Source organism: Ornithodoros turicata, chromosome 3 (genome assembly GCF_037126465.1).
Source record: "Ornithodoros turicata isolate Travis chromosome 3, ASM3712646v1, whole genome shotgun sequence".
Taxonomy (NCBI): Eukaryota; Metazoa; Arthropoda; class Arachnida; order Ixodida; family Argasidae; genus Ornithodoros; species Ornithodoros turicata.
This window is the reverse complement of record NC_088203.1, coordinates 22,720,527-22,746,988: the sequence shown is the minus strand read 5'-3', so window position 1 is coordinate 22,746,988 and position 26,462 is coordinate 22,720,527. Positions and strand designations below refer to the sequence as shown.

Genomic DNA, 26,462 nt, shown 5'->3' with positions numbered 1-26,462 from the left:
CACGATGTCTGCAGCGATGTAGTTGAATTCTGCGTTGGCCAAGCTCACAAATTCGCACATTAGTCCCAGGGGTCCGTCTGGAACCGTTATGCAGACGTTCTTGTAACGGGCGTAGATCCGACGCACCATCTCCTGCAGTGGCCCCGGCGAGATCTCTCCAATATTGCCAAAGCCTACCATGTCTATCACGTAGCGAAAAGCAGTGATGACGAGCTCGTTGCGGGGACTTTCGCCGTTGAAACATTCCTTCTCCACTTCTTTCCAAGAAGCGTGGGTGCAGGAACAATTTTGTAAAGAGTGGTAGCTGAACATCTTCACGTAGTGATGACGCGAGCGCGGTGCGCGCTGCCTTTATACAGATAAACGCGCGCGCGCAAAGAACGGAGAATGAAAGCGAAACTGAAAAGCCACCCGTCGCCGCTAGGAGCGCGCGCGCAGCAGCAGAGAGCCGAAACCGAAAACACCCGCGGCCGGCGCAGGGGGCGCTAGGAGCGCGCGCGCGCGCATGCGCGGACGTGTGGAGCAGAGGGCGCGCGCGCATCCATAGCGTCCGCTGCGCGTCGCCTCTCTCAGTTTCTCTCGGACCGTCGCGGAAGACGGACGTGCGCTCCGCGCGCTCGCTCACTTTCTGGCTGGATCTCGTAGAGAGCAGACGTATGTTCTCCGCGCTCGCTCAGTTTCTGCCTGGAAGTTGCCGCGGGGGAAAAGGTGAGTGATTTGACGCGCTCCTTTTCTCGTATGTTTGCCGTGTTTAGCGGTGACCGCGCTCGTGTTAAGCCTTTTCTCGCATGTTTAGACTTGTTTTGCGGTGTCCAAGCCTGTTGACGCATGTTTAGCGATGTGTGGTTCCCGCCTTGTGTTAGCTGCGTAGTGTTGAGGATAGGCCTAAGCGATCGCCCCCGTAAGCCTCTTTCCTCGTATGTTTGCCGTGTTTAGCGGTGACCGCGCTCGTGTTAAGCCTTTTCTCGCATGTGTAGCGATGTGTGGTTCCCGCCTTGTGTTAGCTGCGTAGTGTTGGGGTTAGGCCTAAGCGATCGTCCCCGTAAGCCTATTTCCCCGATGTGTACTGTTTAGCAGTAGCGGTTAGACCTTTTCTCTCGCATGCCTAGACTTGCTTGGCAGTGCTGTCATTTTTACCTGCCGCTAGTATCTTGTTCTGTCTTTCTCGTCTAGAGCTATGATGGTGGCGCCATCTGGTGTGATGCCTTGCAACTAAGTGGCCACCTGTCGTCGATCTCTGCAACTGCTGGGTGCAAACTACCAACATGGCGGGTGCTGGTCACTCGGGTGTTGCGGAGCGGCTTCTTCGCCGCGGCATCGTTGATTTTCGAATAAATTGTTTCTCTCCACTCTATTTCCATCTTTTTATTTTATTTTCTGCCTATTATTTTTCTTTTTTATGGACTCTCATGGTGCACAACGCTCAGCTGGTCTGGACACGAGTTAGACTTTCCCCAATTAGTGTGGTGGCTCCCTGGAGGGTGCTGATTAATGTGGGGGGTCCCAATTAGCTCTAATTGCTAATTAAATCGTGTTCAGGACAGTTGGGCGTTGTGCACCATGAGAGTCCAGTACCTACTACTCACGTCAATTCTGCTCCTAGCAATTGCGTTGGCCGTCAGTGGACGAGCTTAGTTTCGCTGGGGTTCTGTCTGCCTCTGATGGGGTGTGGATGTGTGGTTCGTCACTGGTGTATAGTGTTCGATGATGCAGGTGGATTTTGTGACGAGCGGATTTACAATGGGGGAATGCTGTGAATGTGAAAAATGATGGTGAGTGTCTTTTTCCTCTGTTCAAGTGTTTGTTTTCCTCTGTTGCCCAGCAGTCGTGCAATTTGTCCCGACGTGTTCTGACATGCCCCGACATGCATGCTTTCCTTTGTTGGTGCTTTGTATTTTTTTCTTTTTTGACAAGGAACATTGTTGTCTTGACGATAGTGCTGCCCTGAGTTCTGCGCTCCTGGTTACCCATACTCTGCGTTGATTTGTTGAGTGCCTAGTCCTCTTATTTGCCGTTGATGGAGTTACGTGTTAGGATATTTTGTTCTTTTGCAAGTCTCATTTAGTAAGACTTTGGAATTCCTACGATCAGCTTTCATGCATGGTGCTCTTCTGCAATAGTTTCCTATTCAATCGTTATAGAAGAATAAAGGAAATAATCTTGGGATAATGATTCAATAAATAATAGGTCCCCTGTCTAGAGCACACGCGTCCTTGAGCCACGCAGGTGCATGATGACATCATATCGTGGCTTCACTGCAGATTGACCTTGTCTAGAGGAGCATTAGTGGAAAAAAACAGGGTAGCCCTGAGACAATAGGATGACGTCACGACCAATGAGAACGGCCAGCAGGGGGTGCAGGAATGCTCTTCTCTCTTAGCCACTCGGAGGTGGACGCCCCAGAGGGCGCTATGAGCGCGCATGCGTAGCGGCCGCGGAGCAGCGTCCCAGTCAGTTTCTCGCTGGCTGTCGCGGAGAGCAGTCGCATCGGTCTGCGCTCCTGCTGTGGTGAGCTGATTTGTTGTGTAACTAATGCTTTCACCAACTTTGTTCCCGCTTTGTTTGCGATTTTCGTGCCAGTGCACGTCGGGTGCTGGTTGCTGTTGTCCCAAAGGAGCATTAGTGAAAAAAAAAGGTAGTGTAGCCCTGAGACAATAGGATGGCGTCACGACCAATGAGAACGGCCAGAAGGGGGTGCAGGAATGCTCTTCTCTCTTAGCCTCTCGGAGGTGGTCGCCCCAGAGGGCGCTAGGAGCGCGCATGCGTAGCGGCCGCAGAGCGGCGTCCCAGTCAGTTTCTCGCTGGCTGTCGCGGAGAGCAGTCGCATCGGTCTGCGCTCCTGCTGTGGTGAGCTGATTTGTTGTGTAACTAATGCTTTCGCCAACTTTGTTCCCGCTTTGTTTGCGATTTTCGTGCCAGTGCACGTCGGGTGCTGGTTGCTGTTGTCCGGGCATCCCCACCATTTTCTATCTTCTTCTGCCTTGGGAACGGGAGTAGCGCTGGTGTGATTCTTAATAATTTTGTTGGGAGATTAGTTGAGAAAGTAACCGCTAGGGGGTGCAGCTGCGGGGCTTTATACAGGACAAAAAAGCATTACGAGTCAGTTTCTGCCTGCCTTTCGGATGGAGCAGTCGCATCGTTCTGCGCTCCTGTTGTGGTGGGATCATTTGTTGTGTAACTAGTTCTATTTTCTTGTTAGCTATTGATGGTTGCATATTTACTCTTGCTTTTCCAGCCTCTGTATTACGAGTGTTTTTCTTCTTGCATGTCCAGAGCTGTCCTAACCTGCCCAGACATGTCATGATGACGTCACAGCTGACGTCACAGGATGTCTGGAACTTGTGGTCATAGCTGTGATGCTTTGCAACCTCCCTCTGTGCTCCGTCGCCCAGCGACGGTCAGCGGCCGTTTCGGACCGCTTTCTTCAAGATGGCGTCGTTGATCTTCAACTAAACTCCTTCTCTCCACTCTATCTCAATCAATTTTTATTTTTTATGACCACGTTTATCCAGAAACGCACAGGGTGGTCTGGACACTAGTTAGACGCTCCCCAATTAGTGTGATGACTCATTGGATGATGCTGATTAATGTGGGGGGTCCCATGCAATTAGCTCTAATTGCTAATTAATGGCGTCCAGAAGCCTTGTAGCGTTTCCGGATAGTCGTGGTCATTCATTACTACTGGCAATTACGTAGTCGATCAACATTAGAACCGATTGCCTTGCTTTCTTGTGGTCAGCACCTTCAGCTGCCTTCCAAGTGTCACACACATTTTTAGAATAATATGTGTAGACACCAGTTTGAATGTGACACATACAAACAGAGCATTCTAGACAAAAATATGCAGTATACGCTTGAACGCAAGCGCTACGGGAACGATTGCACTGCTGTTTGCATAATAAAATCGGCAAAAATGAAAATTGTTGTGAATGTCCGACGGGAAAGGCGTAAGTATCACCTGAAGTAATCGTAATTGTAGGGAATCGTATTAGCCCAATATTGGACCAATGTGGGCTGCCAGTTTGGCCAATACTGGTCCCATATGAGCTGCCAATATTGGTCCACATGAAAAGTGCAACCTGGCTCCCTATCGGACCAATATTGGCTGCCTATATTGGCAAGCCCAGATTGCCCATATTGCGCCAATTTTTGTGTGATAACGGCAACGATTAATCCAGGCAATAATAAGGCATTATCCAGTGTAATATCCACCTGTATCCACCACTAAAGTTAATAATATTTATGTCATCTTTTTAAATTGATCCACGTTGCATCACGTTACTAAAAACAAAGGTTGGGATTGCACTAGTATATATGACTCGGCAACTTCCAACCCGCTCCTAGAGTACAACGGAGCAAAGCACTTTCGTGACAGTGGCGGTCATACGCCTCAGCAACTTACACTGCCTGCAGTAACTTGAAAGCACCCAACATTACAGAACAGACTAGTGATGGGCGATACTATCGAATCATTCGATACTATCGATAGTATTTGACTATCGATTGTTGAACTATCGAGTGAATCTTGATTTCGATACTATCGCGATAGTTTTTGGACTATCGATAGTTTCGCGACCGTTATCAAATATAGGTGGCGCTGCAGTTAAAACCTCGTCGAGCTCGCACGTAAGCCAATCTAAACCGACCCAACCGCGCTGTATTTTGCTGTTGCTCTCACGTACACCTTAGTTTTCTCGCCATAAATTTAAGACGAATAAAATGTTTGAAGGGGATTGTTTTTAAAAAAGAGACCCTGAAAATGCGAAATTTACAAATGCAATTCACCATTGCGGTTCCTTCGCAAATTGTCGATATTTTTTCACTCAGAATTTGACACTGTAGGATAGAAAAATAATCGCTTAAAATTTGGGACGTATCAGTGCAAGTCGACCGATGCACTTTAGTCCTACACATTATTGATACTTTTTTTCTCTCGACATTGGTGTAAGTTTGTATGCAACACGCATAGTTTGCACTTTTAAACTATAGTTTGAGCCACGGCACCATTCAAGCGTGCATCAACTATTGTTGTTGCTTACCGCACTTCCAGGCCATTATGGAGGTTTTTAAAAGTCTGGAACCATTAAGACCCAAATTTCGTAGTTTCGACAGTTCGAAAGACCGTCGTGGAACTATCGATAATAAGGAGGATTGACAAAATCAAAGAAATAATTTTGCTTCAAGTGTCAACTTTAGCGCAAGGGATATTTCATTGAACATAAGTAGAGTAGGTCTGAGGAGCAACGAGGAGGGAAAACTACACAGGACGGACACGGGACAAGACGTCGTTGTTGGTTCTTGTCCTGTGTCCGTCCTGTGTAGTTTTCCCTCCTCGTTGCTCCTCAGACTCAAGGAGATGTTTCCGTCCAATAGGATATTTCATCTTTCGTAAATCGCATTTAGGTTGATATTTGTTCTGCTGCAATAAAAATACGCTTTTGAAAGGGGGATATGTTTATTGAAAAAAAGGAGGAAAGGTTAGTTCGGCGTAGGCCGAATTGCTATTCCTTTAAAGAAAAGAGAAGCTTTCTGCTCAGAAAAGCAACGTTGTAAATTGCCGTTGTGAGAAGTGCCAGCTCACTCCGCTGTTGCAGTCAGCGCGCACACATGCAATATACTATCGATAGCATGTAATAGTAGGGAGGCAAAGCTGCAAAACCGCTCGTGCATAATGCTCCCGCAGACAACCGTATCCAATTCAACATCTTTACATGCAGTTTCAAATAAGCTTTATTGCTAAGTCATGTTTTTCCTGTCCCGTGGCTCCGTCACCACAGGGTATATCTGTGAGTGACATAGTGATATATTTTCACACAAGCCACTGTTACCCCTTTCGGCTTTCACTTCAGTTCGAGCCTTCTCGGCGCTGCTTCCTTCACAAATCTTATCCATAATTGATTGCAACTTTTCGCATTCAAAAAGTTACCAATTACGAGTTTCTGGCTGTGGAGAAAAAGTCTAAGAGACGTCACCACTGCTGAAAATAAAAACATAACTGCTGGAGAGTGCCACCAATACCTGACTACAAGGGCATAAAAGGAAACATTGAAATGATCAGGACAAGAATCCATATTTGCCCTGTTTGCTCCGGTATTCCGTTTTGCCCATTTATTGCCCTTGTTTCTTATACTCGAAACACGGAAAATTTTCTGCTAGTTCCCAGACTAAGAGCTCCACTATAAGAAAGATATATTATATAGAACGGTAAGGAAACAGGCGAGCTGGTGGCGGCGAACATCCATAACGAACCCCTGAGATTGAAGGGTCACATAAACGACACATATCTTAACCACAGCTAAAACTTTGTTCTAAAAAAGTCCTGGACAAAAGTTTTATCTGTGGCATTTGTGTCTGTATAGTTTGTGTCCCCCAAAATCAGAGTTTCGTTATGGATTAAGTGTGTGCAATATTTTCAGTGCCTGTAAAGTTTGGCTTGAAGTTGGGCGTTGATTCTTCAGCCTCGCATTATATACGCTAAAAAAAAGAAGATGAAGGTGTTTAGATAGGTAAAGCACTATCAATAAAAGTTATAGCAGCACGACCTCCCAAGATATTTCCCCATACATTATCCCGCGTGCAGTAATATCATATGAGTCAGCTTGATATCAATCTCCGTCTGATGTTGTTTCCAACCTAAAGACACCAGTGCAATAGAAAGGGTAAACAGGCTTTGTTTTTCTTCTTTCTTTCTTTTTTTTATTTGTTGCCAAGTGTATGCAAAGGCCGAATCTGAAAGCAGTGCAATAAACGTGTATAATCAGCTTACCGAGTGAGTCTCTGGGAGGCTGGGCTTCTTTTTTCTTCTTCTTTCTCTCTTTCTTTCTTTTCCTTTTTTTTTTTGTAGTTTCGGGTTGCGAATAAGGGAGTGACAGAGTAAACGTGAAAGTGAGCATCGAACTGACTTGACGCGCGAGAGTCACCTGGTTACACCATAGCTTCCCGTGCGTTTGTTGGTGCACCCGTAAGATGCCTCCCTCCAAGAAACGTCAACGAAGCGAAATTTGGACTCATTTCGATAAAGTGGGTGGCACAACGGCGAAGTGCAAAATATGCTTAAAGCAGTTTTCCTCGGCTGGCAATACATCTAACCTGTGGGACCACCTGAAGAGAACTCACCATCGCCATTACATAGCACTGACAACGACGCAGGAAGCTTCAGAGGTGACAATTGATGAAAGTGTAAACGCTGGAGCATCTACATCTTCTCGGTCCGGTCCAGCGCCCGGTGCTGTATCCACATTGAATATTGAGGACAGTGTAGCAGCACCTGAACGACAGCCAAACATCAGTGAGTATTTCAACCAGATTTGTGCTATGTCTTCCACTGGTCCGGCCACAATGCGTATCACGAACACTCTATTATTCATGATTGTTCGAGACTGCATGCCATTAGACACCGTCAGTGGTGAAGGATTCAAGGCCTTTGTGAGGGAATTGAACCCGCGCTACTGCCTGCCTTCACGACGGACTATCACGAAGCTACGTGACAGCAAATTCCAATCCGTGATGCTGTATTTGAAGACAAAGTTAGATAGTGCTAAATATATCACTCTGACAAGTGACATCTGGACTGACACCCTAAATACAAGGTCGTACATTGGACTGACAGCCCACTTCATTCTCGAAGGGAAGCTTGAGAGCAGGACTCTTGCAGTGAGAGGCCTGGCGGAGGCGCACACCGCAGATAACATCAAGAGCGTGCTTGAAAGTATTCTGAGTGAGTGGGGCATTTCCAATGACAAGGTGGTGTCCTGCATCACCGATGGAGCGGCAAATATAGTAAAAGCTGCGGAGAATTTGTTTGGGAAGGGAAGGCACCTCCACTGCTTCGCGCATATATTGAACTTAATGGCAAGCGAATCACTTCATGCGTGCACGAATGCGTCATCTCTAATCAACGAAGTGAAATCCATAGTAACTTTCCTCAAACAAAGCGTGAAGGCTATGGATCTGCTGCGCTCAGAACAGAGGAAGAACGGCGTAGCGGACTCGGATGTGCTGAAACCGCTGCAAGAAGTGAGTACCAGATGGAATTCTACGTACTACATGATAGTACGATACATGGAATTGCACAACTGTATTGTGCAAGTACTGATGAACCTCAATGGACCGTCTATTCTTCCAAAAAAGAAGGTTGACGAAATCAGTGAAATGGTTTTGCTTCTCAAGCCCCTTGAAGTTGTGACCAGAGAAATTTCGGCAGAGGCATACGTGACGGTAAGCAAGGTGATTCCTCTCCTCCGGTGCATGAAGAACGCCATTGAGCGGTGCGTCGTAACAACGGACACTTGTTCGGAACTAAAAGACGTCCTCATCAGAAGCTTCGACAAGAGGTTTGGGAATGTGGAATCAAACAGGCTCGTAGCCATTGCCACCTTGCTCGACCCTCGCTTTAAAAGACTACACTTTGAAAACAGTTTGGCTTGTGCAAGGGCCCTCAGCGCATTGAACGCAGAGGCGGAGATGCCGACTGTTGAGAGTGAACGCGCACAGTGACCTTTACCAGTAAACCTTGCAACTCCCGATGACATCTGGTCCTTCCATGACAACCTAGTAAGCAAAAATATGACGACGCAGGAGGACACTCTCGGGGGACTCCTCGTCTCCGTCAGACAGTACCTACAAACCCCGGTCATCGAACGCACGGAGGACCCGTTGGCATATTGGAAAAGAAATAGAGACAACTTCCCAAGTCTTCACTTGTTGTCGGAGAAGTACCTGTGTATTGTGGGCACATCAGTTCCTTCAGAAAGGGTATTCTCAAACGCGGGAAACACACTGACAGTGAAGCGGAATCGACTAAACGCAAAGCGCGTTGAAAAGCTGATACTGATGGGGGGTTTGTCTCTTCAAGAGTGGAAGAACGTGTGATGCATGAAAAACATTCTTCATATGTATCTTCACATCCAATTGTGCGATTTTTTAAATTCTTTTCACCATGTGCATAAGTCTGATCCGTGACTTCAATAAAGACGCTCGATATATCTATATATCACCCGACATATTTCATTTCGTTTTCATAGTCTGTGGCGCCTTTATGTGGCGGGCCTGAGCACTGTATTGACCTGATGTTACATGAAGCACGAATTACATATTTGGAGAGCCTTATAAATTACGTCACTGGCAACGTACAGTTCCGAGAACACCTTCAGCGGAATAGCGGCTGCGCAGGGCTGATGGCATGTCTTCGCGTTTTTCGACAGAAGGAAAGGGCAAGTAAACCATTTCTGTTTGTCTTTATCTCTATCAAAGACTGGTAGAAAATACATTGTTCATTTCACCTCATTCTAATCGTGTGAATGAATCCCGTGAATCATGGCAGTTATATACGTACACAACAAAAACGATCACGATGTGTGCCCATGTTCGCCGCTTGCACGCCCAGCGTCCAACTTTTGCAAGTTACTATCGATAGTTAAAACTATCGATAGTTTCCAAGAAAAATATCGATAGTCAAATGAGTGGTCGGCTCAACTATCGATAGTACAATCGATAGCCTTTGGACGACTATCGCCCATCACTAGAACAGACATCCCTTCCTATCAAACATTGTGTCTTTTACTTGACCTGCCCCTTCCATGTCATTAGAAAAAGCAGCGACATTTTAGCCCGGATGTCCGATCCGAGTGTTGCGCATGCGTATTAGTTGTAGGACGTGTGATTTCGCTCAAACGACCACGCTCTCAGTCGGTTCGACTGATTGGCATCGCGAAGCAAGATGGCGGCTGTTTGCAGCAAGTGGGAAGTTCAGTTGTTGAGTTGAGTGCATGTTACAGTGGGATTGCCAGATACATTGACTGTTTCGAACAATGTGTATCATCTCTGGGAAGTTGTTGGATGCACGACGTATTAGTAGGGAATTTCACACGCTTCAACATTCAATCTTGGTATGTTGCTTGAGCACTTGGTACAAGTGCCAATACGGTTCGTCCCATTTTCTGCATTTTCAGTCAAGATGGGGTGCACACGGGCAATATAGGGCCCACATTGCCGACATTTTCCCCATATTGGATGAAACTTGGCAATATGGGGCCCATGTTGCCAATTTTCATCCAATATGGGGGAAATCCTGGCAAAACTGGTCCCATATTGGACCAATACCGCAAATACCTAGCCAATATGCGTCCAGTATTGTGTGCTGCCTGGGAAATATTAAAAGAAATCAATTTCCTTTTGTATCCATTTGATTTTTTTTTTTCTTAGTAGGTATAGACCTGACCCCACAGTGGCGAAGGATGTGGTGGATAGAAGGTACATATAGCCACAGCCAAACTGGATGGCAACACAGCCGCATCCAGCATAAGCGTTTTGCATAATGCATGAACGAAGGTGCAATTTCAAGAAGTGTTACCCATAAAGCCTTTTCGGCATCGGTATTTGTCACGGAAACCAGGTGTGCAATCGCCAGAGGTTCGTTGCGCGCGGTACCTCAATCACTGGTCCGGACAAAAAATATGTGACCGGCAGCGACATACACTCAATGGGACACATACCAAAACAAAGTCCAGGTACCAGCATAGAACAACTAATGCTTAACTAATGGTTACTAATAACACTAACTATCAACAGCTCGGGCAGTGATTTCAAACACAACTACAATGATTAATTTCACAACAGTTCGAGTACGATGGGGAGTGGGAATAAAATGCCTGATCTGATTGACGAGTGATGATGGCGATGATTTCGTTGATGGCAGTCGTTGATGATTTGGATGGATGAGTTGCTCGGGTTGGAGTTCCTGCTGACTGTCAATGAGACACTTCACCTCACTTCACAATTTCAAGACACTGATTCGCGGATAAACTTCGGAGTTGGAGCTGGCGCGTCCGTTTTTGGTTCACATTTCGGTCTGACTGCCCCAGTCTTTGTCCTCCCTTGGGTTTTATACTCTCGGTTGTTTTTCACCATATTTACTATGCCTTTCTTTGGGTTCGTCGCTTCCCTTTTAAGTTTCCAACTCCCATGTTCAATTTACGTTCTTCCGGCCCTTAACGACAAACATGTGTTCCGCAGGTGTAGGAACAATAAGGACGGGCCTCCCAACCATCCCGTCGATACCCTTTTTACTTGGGTCCCTCTTTTAAGTGAACGTAATGGGAGACACATGTCCCGACAGCAGTCCACTACTGGACTTGTTGCTGCGGAGGGGCCACTTTACTTTACACAAATGCATGTTTCGGCCTGTGGATCATTGGCCACATATGTTTTCCTTTACCCTTAAAATGCTGGACGGGAGCACTCCCACCATGTCAACCCTACACCTTGACAGTGGAACAATGCGGCCTCGGAGAGCATGTTCCTTTAGTCCACCACACACTTTTCGTATTCCTGGTCCGTCTAGGCTGGTCATGTTCTGTGTTTATTTGGACTGTCTTGAATTATAGAGATGTGTATTGAATGTGAAATCTGTCAAATTTGTCTAATTTATCCTAGCTACCCCTGGTCACCACATTGTTAAGGGTGCGGTACATAGCCCAGTGCCGCGTTTTTCGGCAGCTTACTCATGGCTTTTCTCCACGTTCAGCAACGCTAAACAAGCCAGAAAATTACCAATATTGCTTCCGACAACGCATGATATTGGGGTCACGAGCAGTAAATATTTCGATGGCTAAGATTATGGTTCGCTGTAGCAATTGCATGTAGATCGTGCGAAGAGTAACCCACGCCGTTTACGACAATTTAACCCTATGGGTACAATGAGAACAAGTTAAAGACAAGCGCTTTCTGTACATAATGCTGTGAAACGTTAATCAAGCAACGTTACGCATGCATATACCCAAGCACAACGACATGCAAGGGAAAGCACGGAGCGGATCAGTTTTTCACTACCGCTCAGCTTTCCGTCATTTTTGCTTTTCTTGTGAAGGGGCTATCGTCGCTCTTCCTGATATGCTTTAGTTTTTAAATATCTTGTGTACTCCAGTATTAATAAGACAGAAATAACATTTAAAGCAAGGAGACAGCTTCATAAAGCGGTATAATGACCGCTTCGTGGATGAATCCTGCAAATATACAGCAAACGTCAAGGCACACGTGACCATAAAGATGGCGGCGTCCGTGATCGGCGTCCAAACCGTTTGTAAACAATGTTTGTAAACTGTTTCTTGCGACGTTTTGGATGTCTTCTGACCACGGTAATTTCTTTTTTTTTTTCGATAATATCACAGTAAAACGCGCAGTTTTGCGCATGAGGCCTCGTACTGTTGACAAGTTCCAAAGGTATGATGACGACCGGCTATCACGTTGCGGATGAATACTGCCATAGTTTACGCTCGCAAAAATACGTTCGTCTCTTGGCTTTATGACAACGGGAATATGTCGGTATAAGCGGCAAAACGACATGTAAACAAAGTCACATGACCTCAAAATGACGTTTTCTATGACGACCAGGACAAGGTGGCGGTTTTGCAAAGAGCACCCGCTCGAGGGTAATTACAAAGATGGCGGATTTATGTCACCCATGTCACCCCTGTTGAAAAAGTGAAGCGGTGGCGCGGCTGTCGGTTGACATGCTATTGCATGTGAAGAGTTGTGTCGAGCGCGTACCGGCTTCTCGTCGCACGCAGTACCAGCAGGCACAGTATTGCGTGTGTATGTGGAGGTGAACAGCGCCATTATATGCCGTCCTAGGAAGTTTACGTACGGAATAAAATCTTGCTGCAGACTACAATCGACAGGGCGAACCATGCACGTAGCGACAAGCGAGCTCAAATAAACAAATCTGTGGCTGTCGTTGATTTGATGCCACCGTAACTTGCATCATATCTGCCAGATGTTTTATTATTATTATTATTATTATTATTATTATTATTATTATTATTATTATTATTATCGTTATTATTAGTAGTATCGTTGCTATTATGTACAGAGCAGTTCATATGGGAAAGTGGAGGTGGTTTCCTGGCATCCTGCATCACATAAAAGGGAGTTTTAGAGCCTCGTTTGTTGGAAACGCAAATAAAAAGCTTAAACGCTATGTCACACGCAACGAGTCTGTCCGCACAGTGTTTATAAAATAGCGTTTCCGTCATGTGTAATGCTGCTGGATTGCATTAGCCGGTTGCAGCGCCATTGCGGCTATAGAAGTGGATGCTTAAAAGTAATGGAAGATCAAAAACAGAGGAACTACTTTTTGCTCCTAATAAAAGTATATGCTATCGCAATATAACTCATGCCACGTTCAGAATGCTCACGCTGTTTCTCCGCAAGAATAACGCAGAGCCGGAAAGCTAACGTGGCGTCGCAATTTCCAATAAGAAGCAAGCTCGCGCAAAGCGCAAAAGCTAAGTTTACGTTCGCATCGTTCATCCCAAGAGTTGAATCGTCTGAGAGTCAATGTCATAATGCTGTGCGGAATGGGATGTGTTATTACGACTTAGTTTGCGCTTGCTTTGCATTGAGACACGACATGCACTCCTAGAGAGACTGGTGTCCTTCAGGCTCCAGAAAATGGAAAAGGCCGGAAGCCATCTTTAGAATGGGCTACCGAAAAGATAGGGAAACCGGTAGGATGGAGAAGAACGAGGCATATACAACTAATAAGATGTAAATAATTACAACAAAAAAACTTACACTATGAGAAGCAACATTTTAACGTGGTTTTCTTGTGACTTATTGATTTTTTGCTGTAGCAGTTCCACTCTACGAAGTTGGCGGCGCTGTTGTACCATCTGACGTTATTTGTTTGTAAAAGGGATAGGTCTATTTTACCAATAAGTATACACATGTCGAACCTCCTTATCGGGCATAATTAGAAAGGATGGCTACATCGAGCCCTAGTCCCTCTCCCTTGGTGGATCAAGGCCAGGAAGTGGACGAAAGAAGAAGTCTGCGTCGCACGTGCTTGAGACTGCTCGAATACCGAAGACGCAATCACAGGTGAAATATAGCTGTTTTTCCAAACTATGAGCTAACGGCACATATAGAAGTTGGCATGAGACAGAATAGACGTCAGAGGGAGGGGGGAGGAAAGCAGATCTTTCAGTCTCCAGCAAACGCGAAAATGTTTGACGTGCGAACCATGTAAGCAGCGCCGTTTCTTCGTTCCATACACCCTAAAAGCAGAATTCCACCGCGTACACATGTTCGGAATCAACAGCCAATCAGAATGATGTCGCACTCCTTTCGTGATTTGTTGAAAATGGGAGGAGTACAGTTTTTGTTTTCTTTCTCTTCCGCTTCTTTTTCTCTCTCTCTCTCTCTTTCCAAAGGAATTCCATATATGTGAAGTGTCACAGCAATATTTACGCCCTGCTCTCTCTTCGTACCGGGAATGATGGCACTATATATAATAGTTTCCTGCAGTGTTTGGCACGTAGAACGTAACAAGGTTGATGAAATGTGAGATCAGAAATATACTGAGGCTGTCACCATCACCATCAGCCTCAGGTAATGGGACTTTCATGAGGATAATGTGGTCAGTGCCATCGATGAAACAAGAGAGGTGAAATTTGTGCGACGTTTTGCGACCATATATAGCCCGTTATAATCGCACACTTCTTTTGTAACTGCTCATCTTGGCAAGAGCTCCTAAATAAATCTGCGACAAGGCAAGCATATATAGCATTTGTCATAGACATTACTATGGTGACATTACCATGGACATACTATGACATACCGTAGACATACTATGGCCCCGGGCACTGAGCACACATGCGCTCTTTCTTTGTAGGTTCCGTCAACAAAATGTGGCAGCTATTCGGTGAGGTGATATCTGCACGTGCTTACAGCATTTTTACATGCTTCTTGTGACAACTCACGGCACCCTTGTGCCTTGTAGTGCCAGCGGAAACGCCTACAGAGGGGACCGACGGAAGAGAGTCGCCCAATCGCCAACGAAAAGCGACGCTTGAAAAGTCATCGCCGGCACCTGAGAACCACGGTACTGCGCAGCTGGGTTATTCCTAGACTCTTAGAAATGAACTTCACCACATAGCACGCTCCTAGCCAACCATCATCCCCAATGACAACGTTCTCGCCCCTGATTTGTTGAAAATAGGAGGAGGAGCCTATTTAGTGCCGTGCATAATGGCCACAAAATAGGCTCCTCCTCCCGTTTTCAACAAATCTAGAGCGAGAACGTTGTCATTCGGGGTGATGGTTGGCTAGGAGCGTGCTATGTGGTGAAGTTCATTTTTAAGAGTGTACGTTCCTACGTTCTATACTGAGCCATCGCTATTGGAGAAAAATATTCAGTGAGGCTAAATTGGCTCTGTTTCATACGTGCTGTGGAAGACGTTGGAGAGGCATCAAGGAATGTGCTTAAACCATACCGTGGTTAGTTTGCGCTAGGCATGTGTCATCTTGAATTCACTGCCCCGAGTGGCGCAGCCAGAAAACATATTTCTGGATGGGTTCTGTGGGGACTTTAGAAGGGTTCAGAGGATTTAACCCTTGTTTCCTTCCAGATGCAACACAAAAGTACGCGATTTCTGGTGTGTTGAAACCCCAAACCACCACCCCCTAACAGGTGACATCGACGATGTCCCGTTTGAAAGAGAATGGCGTTTTTTGTTTATGCTCTAACCAGAAATATGTGTCTCAATGTGCGTGCCACCCAAGCTGGCGTTCGCTCGTTCGTGGTTTCCAAGGTCATGCGGAAGATTAGGAAGGGCTGGGTTCGAATCTTACCAGCTGCGGTGCTGTCTAAGGTTTGCCATGATTCTCCGTCAGATTTTCCCGACGAACGTCGGCAGAGCTGCCCCTGAAGTCGGTCCAGGACGCACACCATCGTCCCCCCCCCCTGTCGCCCACACCTTCCTGCTCTCCCCTCTCCGTCTGTCCGCCTCTGTATGCCGCTCATGGCCAGAGTTGCTTCGTGGCGCTAACACGACATCAAAAAGAGGCACACATTGGGTAGCAAAGCAAGCTGTCAAAACCAAAATAAGCAACGTCATCTCAGCCACTTCTGCTTGGCTTATCATGTTTTCGGAATCGTTATCAACGAGACCTTCCGTTCTGCCAAATCTCTTCTACTCCTTCTAATCCTTGTAAATCTCCCTATTGAACCCCCGGCGACCAGCTCCGGTGGCGCAGCGGTAACGCGTGCGCTTGGAGACTGGGAGGTCCGCGGTTCGAATCCGCAGGCCGGCTGTGCCGTCTGGGGTTTTTCCTGGGTTTCCCTCAGATGTGTAATAGGCGTATGCCGGCACAGTTCCCCTGAAGTCGGCCCATGGACGCAGCTATCTTCCCCCGAGCGGATTCCGCTCGGTCTTCCACTTCATCCTTTCCTCTCCACCACCTTTCCCTTCCCGAGAAACATGCCGCCTAATCAGGCAGGCAGACCTCTCGGTTCCTCCCAACGACACTCCTCCTCCTCCTCCTGAACCCCCGGCGCCGCAGTAAAGAAACAAACGAGGGGGAGAGTGGTCATCCTGTCCGTCTCCAAGCAGCGTGACGCAACCATAGGTCGGCGAATTCATTCATGATGGCCTTCACCGACTTCATTCACCATCACCTCATAGAGAATGATGTGATGTTGAATGAAGGGCATGATGTGATGTGAAGTTGAAGTTGAATGAACGGCATGATGTGAAGTGAAGTTGAAGTTGAATGAAGGGCTATGATGTGATGTGAAGTTGAAGTCCGCGTGATGGGTTTTGAAGTTGAAGTCTGTGTGATGGGATTTGAAGTTGACGTCCGCGTGATGGGTTTTGAAGTTGAAGTCAGTGTGGTTGGATTTGAAGTTGAAGTCCGCGTCATGGGTTTTGAAGTTGAAGTCCGCGTGATGGGTTTTGAAGTTGAAGTCAGTGTGGTGGGATTTGAAGTTGAAGTCCGCGTGATGGGTTTTGAAGTTGAAGTCAGTGTGGTGGGATTTGAAGTCGAAGTAAGCGTGATTGGTTTTGAAGTTGAAGTCAGCGTGTGTGGGTTTGGAAGTCGAAGTCTGTGTGTTGGGTTTTGAAGTCAGCGCGATGGTTTTTAAGGGGAAGTCAGCGGGATGGGTTTTGAAGCTGAAGTCTGCGCGATGGATTTTGAAGATGACGGATAGGTTTCGAAGTCCTCATAATAGGTTTTGAAGCCGACAATGTTTAGTCGATGTATGACGTTCACGTGTCGTGACTGTTACTTGTGCGAACGCGTGCGGATGAATGGCAAATGTGTAATGGAGTGCACCGAGCGAACATAAACGCTTCGCGTTTCGTGTCTGGTGTGGGCGTATGGGCCTGACACTGCAGATGCCTGGTGGACTTCCTCCCCCCCCCCCTTGTTGTGTATCGGCGGTCGCAGGGAGGGAAGGTGTTTGGAACGCGTTACTCTCTGGCGTAGTGGGGCGCGGAGGGCAATGTCAAGTAGCCGGAGGCAACTGTATGTTGCGAATGTGAGCGGTAGATTAGATCGAGATGCGATTTGGCGTTCTGCGGTCGCGCGGTCTGCACGTTGCGGTTGTTCAGTTTGACTCATTTGCTCGCCTACAGCTATAATGTGCGTATATATGTATGTTGGATGGGTTTGGATTTGAGCATCCGCCTTCGGTCGCGTACGCGCGTTTTACTAGACAACAGTAGATTGCTGTCGTGCTGACGAAGTGTGATTTATTAGGCTTATTTTGTGTCTTCTTAGATTACTTATTTTTCCTTTGTGTGATTGGGATCCAAATAGGACAAGGTCGGGCTGGCATTGTTTTTGTGGAGTCTTTTATTTTAAATGTAATACACAGAGGTCACTATAGGTCTCTTATTTATCTGAGGTGCATAGGTCATATTTTGGGGAATTATGTGTTCGGCATGCATGTAGCATCCACCGGACACAAGTGTTCCATCAGAGCACGCAGCTGCTATCTCTTAGATATTCATCGCCAATAAAGTACATTTTAGCAGAGGCGGGGAAGTTAATTACCACCCAAAAGTTGCTAGTTACGAGTTACGTCATTAAGCTAAATATTTAATGAAGTTACAACCTTCAAGTTATCAAAATGAAATTAAGTGAGAAATGATCAAAGTTCTTGCTACCATGCCGAAATTAAGTTGGGAGCGGAGTTCCGAATATACCTTGTCAATTGGGCACAAAGTGAGAATTGGAATTCCAAGTTCTGCGAGTTCCCATTTTCCGCGCACATTTCATAGAACCTTGCCAGTGGCCTAATCACCTTCCCCGTAAGGAAATGCACTCCAAACGAACGCTCTGCTGCGACCTAACTCAGAAGCACGTCGGAATTGCGTTTGCGTACATCCAGCATCCAGTACATCGCGCTGCAACAAGGCGGAGCAGACAGGCTGCTGGCGCCGCGCACGTGCAAGAGGCGGGTCACTGTCGTCGGATTTTTCAGTAGCAAAATAAAAAGAAAGGAGCCCGCATTGTGCGTTCTGCTTGCTTGGACGTGAAGCGAAATAGAAATTTCTAACTTTGCTCATGATACTTTTGCGAAGTTACCTCAAAAGTGACTAACACTATACAGTCAAGTGATTATGATGAGAGGTTGTTTCAAACATCAAATAAAAACAGGTAAGAGTGGGTATTGTTGTAAACTGTGTCGACACATATTTATTTAGAGATTGTGAGAGAGGAAAAGAAACTGTTTCACGGACTGTAAGTTGGTGGTCTTCCGGGCTCCTTGCAGTCTTCACTTCAATTTGCGCCTCACATTCTGTATGCATTACATGTGTCCAAACGCCTCGGTCGTTAAGAATTCACTTAGTGTTTGTCCGTGTATACCCTCCTCGGAGGAAAAAGAATACAATGGGTTACACTTTTCCGAGGACAGATTCTCAGTTTTTGGTGTCAGTGATTTATCCAGACCATGATACATCCCTGTGACACCCCCACCCCAAAGAAAAAAGTTTGGCGACACCCCCTGCAAAAAAGGGGGCTTGCCGTTTCAGCTGTAATGACATGTCGGTAATTATACGTGTAAAGCTGTTATCAAGTAGCGGTAATAATGACCACGCCCCCTGCTTGGGATTCCGGATGACCCACTGCAGTGGTGTATTGCATGAAAGAATTAGAGTAAAAACATATGTCCAGCGAAGGTGATTACAAGTCGCTGAATTCGTTCATGACGGCTATTTCCAGTGTCAGTAAGCATCATGTCACAAGAACTCATGTAATACTGAGTGGCTGGCCACAATGTATTCCGATGCCGAAGCTAATACCTCCGCGTCACGAGTGAAAAATGGCATGGCGGAAAAGCCAGACGTACGAGGCCACATGATCGTGCAATGTACCGGCAGACACAGCGATCGTACGAACTCATATGAACGTTCAATGCGCCGGCAGGCAAGGGTATCGTACGAAGCCACATGAACCTGCAATGTGCTATGCGTTCACTTAGCTGTCAACAACGGGCGCAACATTGTGCAACAACCCTACCGCGTAAGCAACATACCTCCCGCCGCCGTTCACATGCGACAGCGGAGGTCAAACGTTGCATCCCTCCCTTTCCTCCTTTCTTGGTGCACCCTGCTTCCAAGCCCAACCCAGAGCAAGGCGACCGCATCCTCCAAACAGCATACCCCTCCTCCGCTTACGCTTTCGCCGCCACTACCAGGAAATCCACGCTAACAGGGGCGAGGAAGATGCCAACGTCGTAATCCTCCAGCAGCGAGCAGCCGGGCGCACCAACGTAGGCCTTCGTTGGTATTCAACTTCAAAACCCCATCAGCGGTCACCCGAAGCCACATAAACGCGCAATGTGCTATGCGCTCACTTATCTGTCAACAACGGGCGCAATATTGTGCAACAACCCTACCGCGCAAGCAATACACCTTCCGCAGTTCACATGCGACAGAGGAGGTCAAACGTGGCATGCCTCCCTTTCCTCCTTCATTGGTAAACCCTGCTTCCAAGTCCAACCGAGTGCAGGCTGACCGCACCCTCCAAGCAGCATATCCCTCCTTCGCTTACGCTTTTGCTGCCACTACCAGGAAACCCACGCAAACACAGGCGAGCAGGACGCTAGCGTCGTAATCCTGCAGCCGGGCACACCCCACGTAGGCCTTTCTTGCAGTTCAACTTCAAAATCCATCACCGACTTCAGAACCCATCATAGGAATTCAACTTCAAAACCCCATCACAGACTTCAACTTCAAAATCCGTCACTGACTTCAGAACCCATCATAGGAATTCAACTTCAAAACCGCGATGGGATCTGAAGTTGAATTCTGATGATGGGTTCTGAAGTTGAATGATGGGTTATGATGTGATGGATTCTGAAGTTGAAGTTGAATGATGTGATGTGATGTGATGGGTTCTGAAGTTGAAGTTGAATGATGGGTTATGATGTGATGAATTCTGAAGTTGAAGTTGAATGATGGGTTATGAAGTCATGAATTCTGAGATTGAAGTTGAGTTACGGGCTCGTGATGTGATGGTTTATGACGGTGATGTGATGTGATGGGCTTTGCGGAAAACTGACCATGATGTGATGTTGAATGAATTCTTAGCAAAATGCCGACCTATGGACGCAACGCGACGAGGCCGAGAGCGAGTCCCGAAAAGTGCGGTAAACGAATGCTATCCCGTTTAAAAATTAAACGAAATAAAAAAAAAAAAACGAAAAGTGCCGTAACGTTGAGTGCTCTCCTCCTGGGCGTGCCTACACTCTTCGAATTGAACTTCACCGCATAGCATTCTCCTAGCCAATCATCATCGCGTGTTACATCGTTCTTTCTCCTGATTTGCTGAAAACGGGGGGAGGGGGGGCTACGCCATTTTTGTGGCGTAAATGCCACACAAAATGAGCTTCACCTTCACCGCATAGCACGCTCCTAGCCAATTAGCCAATCATCAACCCGAATGATAATATTCTCTCCCTTAATTTGGTGAAAATGGGGGGCATACACTGTTAAAACAGAACTTCACTACATAGCACCTCACAAGAGCTTCGCCACAAGGACAATTTGTCATCATTTGTTGCGTGCATTCTAAAACCGGAACTGCATAACGCTCTCCTGGCCAAACGTCTTCTAGGAATGACGTCTTTCTCTGTACTCACTTGTCGGTCTTGAACTATCTTGTCCTTGTTCCGAAAATTGTAGGCTTGTGAATCCCGGCTATGTTATCAAATCAAGGGTAACAAGGGTATAGTTCTTAGGTTGGCTACGATAGTGTCGCGTAGTGACGTTCTGCTTTTGAATTGTGTGATAATGGAATTACAGGTGTCGCGAAGAAGATATGGCAACTGTTCAGTAAGTACCGCTCGCAATTGCAAACTGTGCCCAATAGTCCAATTTGTGATGACATACTGTGGCCGTGAATCCTTTTCAGAGCCTCCGGTTGCCTCCACAAGTGGGGCACCAAAGGATGGCACAGGGAAGAAATCCCCCAACCGTGACCCGATCTGTTCGTGTGATGCTGAATCGCCGACGCGTCCGCGCAAAGGTTCATGATCCATTTTCCGTCTTGTCACTTGTATCCGTGGGAATCAATCAAGGGCTGATACAGTTGAGCGTGAGGATAAGGCGGGGGGCATCGATAGAGGTTGGAACGGTTATAATCTCGGATCCGTGCGTCAACCTGGTTTGCGGGCAAAAATATAACATTTTAAACTCCCTCCGGATAAAAACCCGCGCATTTTAACACTAAAGCATTCGTGTGTCTGCAGACGTCCCCTAGGTGCAGCCGAAATGAAGAAAACGCCGTAAATCCAAAATGCTTTCAAAGTGTGCCATTACTTTTATTGCTGTCAGTAACAGAGGGAAGTGAAGAAATCAGCCAGCGTCCAGAACAATAATGATATGCAGGAAATCCAACGGTAAAGAGCCGCCTTTAATATTCACAAGCTTTCATGTAGTAGTCAACATTTCTTCAGGTGGAAAACGTTTGTAGAAGTTACACAAATATATACAGGGAAGGTCCTAAGTCAACAGTAAATGGCGAGAGTGGAAAAGCTACTGTCGTTATTGAGCTGCTGTGCACACTAAAAACATCACTTCACCGCTTAGCACGCTGTGCGCCAACCATTGCCACTGTAGCATATCGTCAGCATCGACAATGAGGAAGATAGCACATGATAGCGTTATCACTTCTGATTCGAAGGGCTGGGGAGCGTACGCCTTTATGTGTAAATTTGGATGTGTGATAATTGGCACAAAAAGGCGTACCCCTTCCCTTTTCGAATCCGAAGCGGCAACGCTATGATTCGTGGAAATGCTTGGCGCAGATGGTGCTATGTGGTGAAGTTCTGTATATAGAATGTGGATTACGTGACATTCTTCAGCGGTTTACATGCTAATGAGTAAAAAAACGTTTGTAATATAACATTTTCTTCGTGCAGATTTTTTCTACGAACGGAATTACCGCGGATATCCGTACGAATGTGGATGCAGATTCACAAATTCCAGATGTCGCGGTTGCGGATGAGATCCCTGATCTAATACATGCACTCTTAGAAATGAGCTACACCGCATAGCACGCTCCTAGCCAACCATCATCTTAAAAGATATCGTTATCTACCCTGGTTCGTTGAAAACGGGAGGCGTACGCCTTATGAACAGCATAAGTGCCTCCCATTTTGAACAAATCAGGGCAGATAACGATATCATTCGAGATTATGGTTGGCTATGAGCGTGCTATGCGGTGAAGGTTGATGTAGACGACGACGACGACCGAGCTATGACGGAGCGAGGCTCGTGACCTGCTGATTCATTCGTCAGCTGGCCCACAGCTGATCAGCAGCTGTTCCTCAGCTGTTCCCGGAGAGCTGGTCACTAAACGCTCTGCTAACGTGAACCCCGCCTAGTTCTTGTTCTAGTAGCTTTGCAGTAGCTACAAAGTTCGTTTTTAAGAGTGTGGCCGTGTACGTATCCGATACTGTCAGTGTCATCCGCACTCACCTTTAGGTCATCCACAGGGCTGAATTTTCTCTCTGAATTTTCTTCAGCAACATTGAGAGCAACCCGAACGTCACTTTGTGACGTCACTTAGTGCGTCATAAGTGTCTGTCCCACATAGCAATCTCCGTTTTTTTGAACGTCTTCAAGACGGCCACAAACAGATCTTCAAGACTCGGGAAAGCGTCAACTTATCCTGGGATAGATGATGTTATGTAGATCAGATTGAAGACGTCTCCTAGATGAAAATGTGGCTGTGGCTATACCTTTCCTCGACGTTTACAAAACGTTTTGTGCTACTAGGGTGGCTACCCTCCCTTTGTCGTTGTAAAGGACATCGTTTTATTTGTACGTTCAAATAGAGTTGGGAAAGCCTATCACACCGCCGAACATATATGGCATTCGACTAACACGAATAGTAAGTGAGTTTATGTGGTGCTGAATACAGCAAGTGTGTTTGCATGTCAGCAGCATAGTTGGCTGTTTTCGTGATTTCTGTTATGCTGAGGGCCTACTCTCTTAAAGAGACTGTCGCATCCATTCCGGTCGATTCCGAAACTATATCCGTTTTACTCGTTCTTGATCACCGACAATAACGCCGAATATCCGACGCGAATTAGTGAAGTAGTTTTTGTAAATTTCACAAGGGCAGACGCCGGATGTTGAGAGTACGCCCGAATCCCCCCTCTGAGGAGAAAACGTCACCCAGACAAGCCAAGGCCGGCTTTTGGAGACCAAAGGGCTGGCCGGCGGGAGCTTTGCATATAGCGGAGAATCTGTGGTAGGATTGTGAAACGGCACTTTTAGGTCAGCATCGCTTCAACGTGTTCGTACAACCAGGAGCGTGACATCGTGTTCCACGCGGCATGGCCGCGTCAGAACTCTCACTGGTAAGCGAAGGTCGGTGTATTTGCTGGGGGCTTTTCACTTGTAGTACAGAGGTTTCGCATCCGTCAGAGAATTGCCCCCTGGGGGTGGGGGGGGGATGTCATGGGCGAATGACAACATATAATATTCGTCTCCGATCGGTCCTTGCGCGCACTCTGCGTAGCATATCATTCACAGGATATCTCCCCTCGCCAGGACTTGACTGTATGTCATGCACTGAATGATACGGTACTGGAAGGCTGTGAAGCGGAGCCCAACATCACTGTACATGTCTCATACGCATGTTTCCGGATCATCCGGAGGATAGTCCGGACCGGACCATCGCATGGTCGAATCCGGACCGGATGCGAAAGTTTCTTTAACCGTGTATTCACACGAGCCACATTCCCAGGAATACTCCAACGGAAGACGCGAAAAATGTTTTGGCTTTCTGCTGTCATGTGAGCGCAACCGCTCAATGCTGTGTGTTCACGTACACTGCTAACCATGGGGAGTATCCTGCGAATTGGCCACAAGATATTCCGTAGCAGACGACATGAAACGCTGACGATGTCGTCTGCTAAGTGTGCACTACGCCACTCCCGGTATTCCGCATCGTGTGAATACTCAACATAACACGGGACGGAACGTCGGCTCTGTGAGGAGTGTTTTCGCTTTTTCTTCCACTAGAATATTCTGTGAGGATGTCGCTCGTGTGAATACACGGTATAACACGTCTTCACCGCATCACACGCTCCTAACCGACCACGATTCCGAATTTCATTTTCTTTCGTGGTTTGTTGTAAATGCGTGGGTACGCCCCCTTTTATTTATCCACTTGTTATTGCGTTAATTGTCATAGAGAGGCGTGTGCCACGCTACGGTGCCATCCTGTGCAACGGTTGCCTCGTGACACTTCTGTTTTGAGAGTGTTGAGGACTGTTCATTAGTAGTGTTCTTGCAGACTTCTTGAGATTCATACTCTTCCATATGATGCAAAATTATTCTTGCAGGTGATACCAGGTCAGCTGGAAGAAAAAGTACGTGAACTGTCGACAAAACAAATATAGTCCCATACGTTCAAAATTTTAATCTTTATTTTATGATAAGTTACAGGCACGACTAAATGATGAGTACGAATAATGTGCAGGTGCGTCTTCAGTGCATTTCAAAGCCAACATCCTGCCAAGTGCGAAAGACGCAGAGGCTCCGAGGCCTGTGTGCACATGTGACGATTTTTCGTCGACTCTGCAGCCAGGTTCGCTTCAAGTCAAGTTATATTACACACAAAAGAGCAGCAACATTGAGAGCAACCCGAACGTCACTTTGTGACGTCACTTAGTGCGTCATAAGTGTCTGTCCCACATAGCAATTCCCGTCACGGAGAGGTGGCGCTGATGTGGTAACTGGTGTTGGAATGTATTGCAGCTAAATGACGCGGGACACTCGTTATCGTTTAGGAGTGTCACGACAGTGGCAGCAATACAGAAACTGCGTGTAGCAACGTTTCTCAGTACCAGTGCGAAGAGCGTTCAAACATTTCCCAGCTGTCTCTAAGCCGTTAAGTTTTTCTGTGATAGTGTTGAATTTTAGGGCGCAGTAGTGAGCGTATAATCATGAAGGTGTGCTTGTAATCCTTTTTTTTTTTTCTTCTTCTAGCTGAGCTAATGTAAGTGTTTCTACACCAGGTGTTTTATCTTCACCTATGATGGCTATGCTCTCCTTCAAAGACGAAAGGAACCTTGTGGTAAAAAAAAATGCGGTGTGGTGCTTGGTGACAATTCGAAAGTTATATTGCGCTTGCGAAACTCTCTCGAAAGTTATATCTCTGCTTGCTGCGTTCGTGAAAACCTCGTCACCACAGCACTGAGGCATCCACATAAAAGCAATTTTTTCTCTGTTTTTTTTTCCCTTCCCCCTTGCACAAAAATGCATTGTTGTGCTCAGGTTCCATTAGAAATATTACAAAAGTTAATAAACATAGAGCTAGCAATGAATTTCCCATTCCCATAATGCAAGTCAAAGTTTCCTGAATAACAGTGAATCCGATTTTCTTGTGTGAAGCTACAAACGCTGCAGAGTATAAACACATTTTGCATGCAATTCACCGAGAAACTGTTTGACATGTTCATATATTGAGTTGCACCAAGGACCCACACGTTTTTCCTATAGGTACCCGTGTAACTCTCCTACCTCCACCTTATGTCAGTGACCTTTGATATGCAATAATACTAAAGGGACCATGAATGAGTACTCGAAAGCTCCGCATGCATAATTAACGCATTCGCGGGTCCTAATAGATTCACCATGTGGAGTATCAACCAAACATTGGTTAGAATAACGAAGATATGAACTAAACACAACGACAAGAAGGCGATTGCTGCGACACGATCACGGCGGGCGCGGTGTAGAAACTAGACATGACGTCAGGAGCAGGTCGTCTTCCCCATTGGCAGACTGACTTGGAATGAGCAAATGGTGCAAGTGACGTCAGGTGACTTCCAAGGGGTGTGTTTGGCGGCAGGTCAACGCTATTAACGGCTCGCAAAAAATAGCAATTGGTTTCACAGTCATGTTTCTTCGTAATTTTTCAGAAAACGAAGAGCAGCATTTCTCGCCCTCACCTGCTTCTGGCTGCTTGGGACAGTTTGCGTCACCCTGATGGTGCTTGCCTTATGTGAGTGAATGACACGGTATACCCTGCACATGCAATGTGAACATCCGGGTTGCCGATGCAACAATCTTGTTGCAGATGGACGATTGCCGTTATTCTGCTAGAACAGCAGCAGAATAATACCCTCGCGGTAGAGTAACGCTCATATTGCGAAC

General features: G+C 46.5%; 3 protein-coding genes and 1 long non-coding RNA gene across 6 annotated transcripts in view; all 4 read left to right on the top strand.

The window, feature by feature from the left end:
- The first annotated feature begins 540 nt into the window (after positions 1 to 540).
- LOC135390038 (uncharacterized) lies at positions 541 to 1,354 on the top strand. The gene is made up of 2 exons (XR_010421672.1): positions 541 to 708; positions 1,174 to 1,354. It is a non-coding gene; the product is annotated as an uncharacterized LOC135390038 (long non-coding RNA).
- A 5,612-nt stretch (positions 1,355 to 6,966) lies between these two features.
- On the top strand, positions 6,967 to 8,496 carry LOC135389207 (E3 SUMO-protein ligase ZBED1-like). Its single transcript, XM_064619272.1, has one exon. The coding sequence runs from the start codon at positions 6,967 to 6,969 to the stop codon at positions 8,494 to 8,496; it is 1,530 nt and encodes a 509-aa protein (XP_064475342.1).
- A 69-nt stretch (positions 8,497 to 8,565) lies between these two features.
- LOC135389206 (uncharacterized) lies at positions 8,566 to 26,295 on the top strand. The gene is made up of 9 exons (XM_064619271.1): positions 8,566 to 8,654; positions 13,803 to 13,878; positions 14,672 to 14,701; positions 14,780 to 14,881; positions 21,093 to 21,122; positions 21,202 to 21,315; positions 24,647 to 24,673; positions 24,784 to 24,907; positions 26,228 to 26,295. Exons 1-9 carry the CDS (start codon positions 8,566 to 8,568, stop codon positions 26,293 to 26,295), a joined length of 660 nt encoding a protein of 219 aa, XP_064475341.1.
- Positions 26,190 to 26,462, top strand: part of LOC135390037 (uncharacterized) — a 26,505-nt gene continuing 26,232 nt past the window's right edge. For 2 of the 3 annotated variants that reach the window (XM_064620057.1, XM_064620058.1), the window contains exon 1: positions 26,191 to 26,310. In XM_064620057.1, the coding sequence (XP_064476127.1) occupies positions 26,295 to 26,310 (16 nt within the window). In that variant the 5' untranslated portion in view covers positions 26,191 to 26,294. Of the gene's footprint in view, positions 26,311 to 26,462 lie in introns of all 3 variants that reach the window. The other variant, XM_064620056.1, reaches the window with a different exon arrangement.

Bases quoted from the DNA above. Each gene is read 5' to 3' on its own strand.
- LOC135389207 (XM_064619272.1), top strand. From the start codon at position 6,967: ATGCCTCCCTCCAAGAAACGTCAACGAAGCGAAATTTGGACTCATTTC.
- LOC135389206 (XM_064619271.1), top strand. From the start codon at position 8,566: ATGACGACGCAGGAGGACACTCTCGGGGGACTCCTCGTCTCCGTCAGA. The intron at 13,879-14,671 runs GTGAAATATAGC...CTTTCTTTGTAG, and splicing joins TACCGAAGACGCAATCACAG to GTTCCGTCAACAAAATGTGG. The intron at 24,674-24,783 runs GTACGTGAACTG...AATAATGTGCAG, and splicing joins CAGGTCAGCTGGAAGAAAAA to GTGCGTCTTCAGTGCATTTC.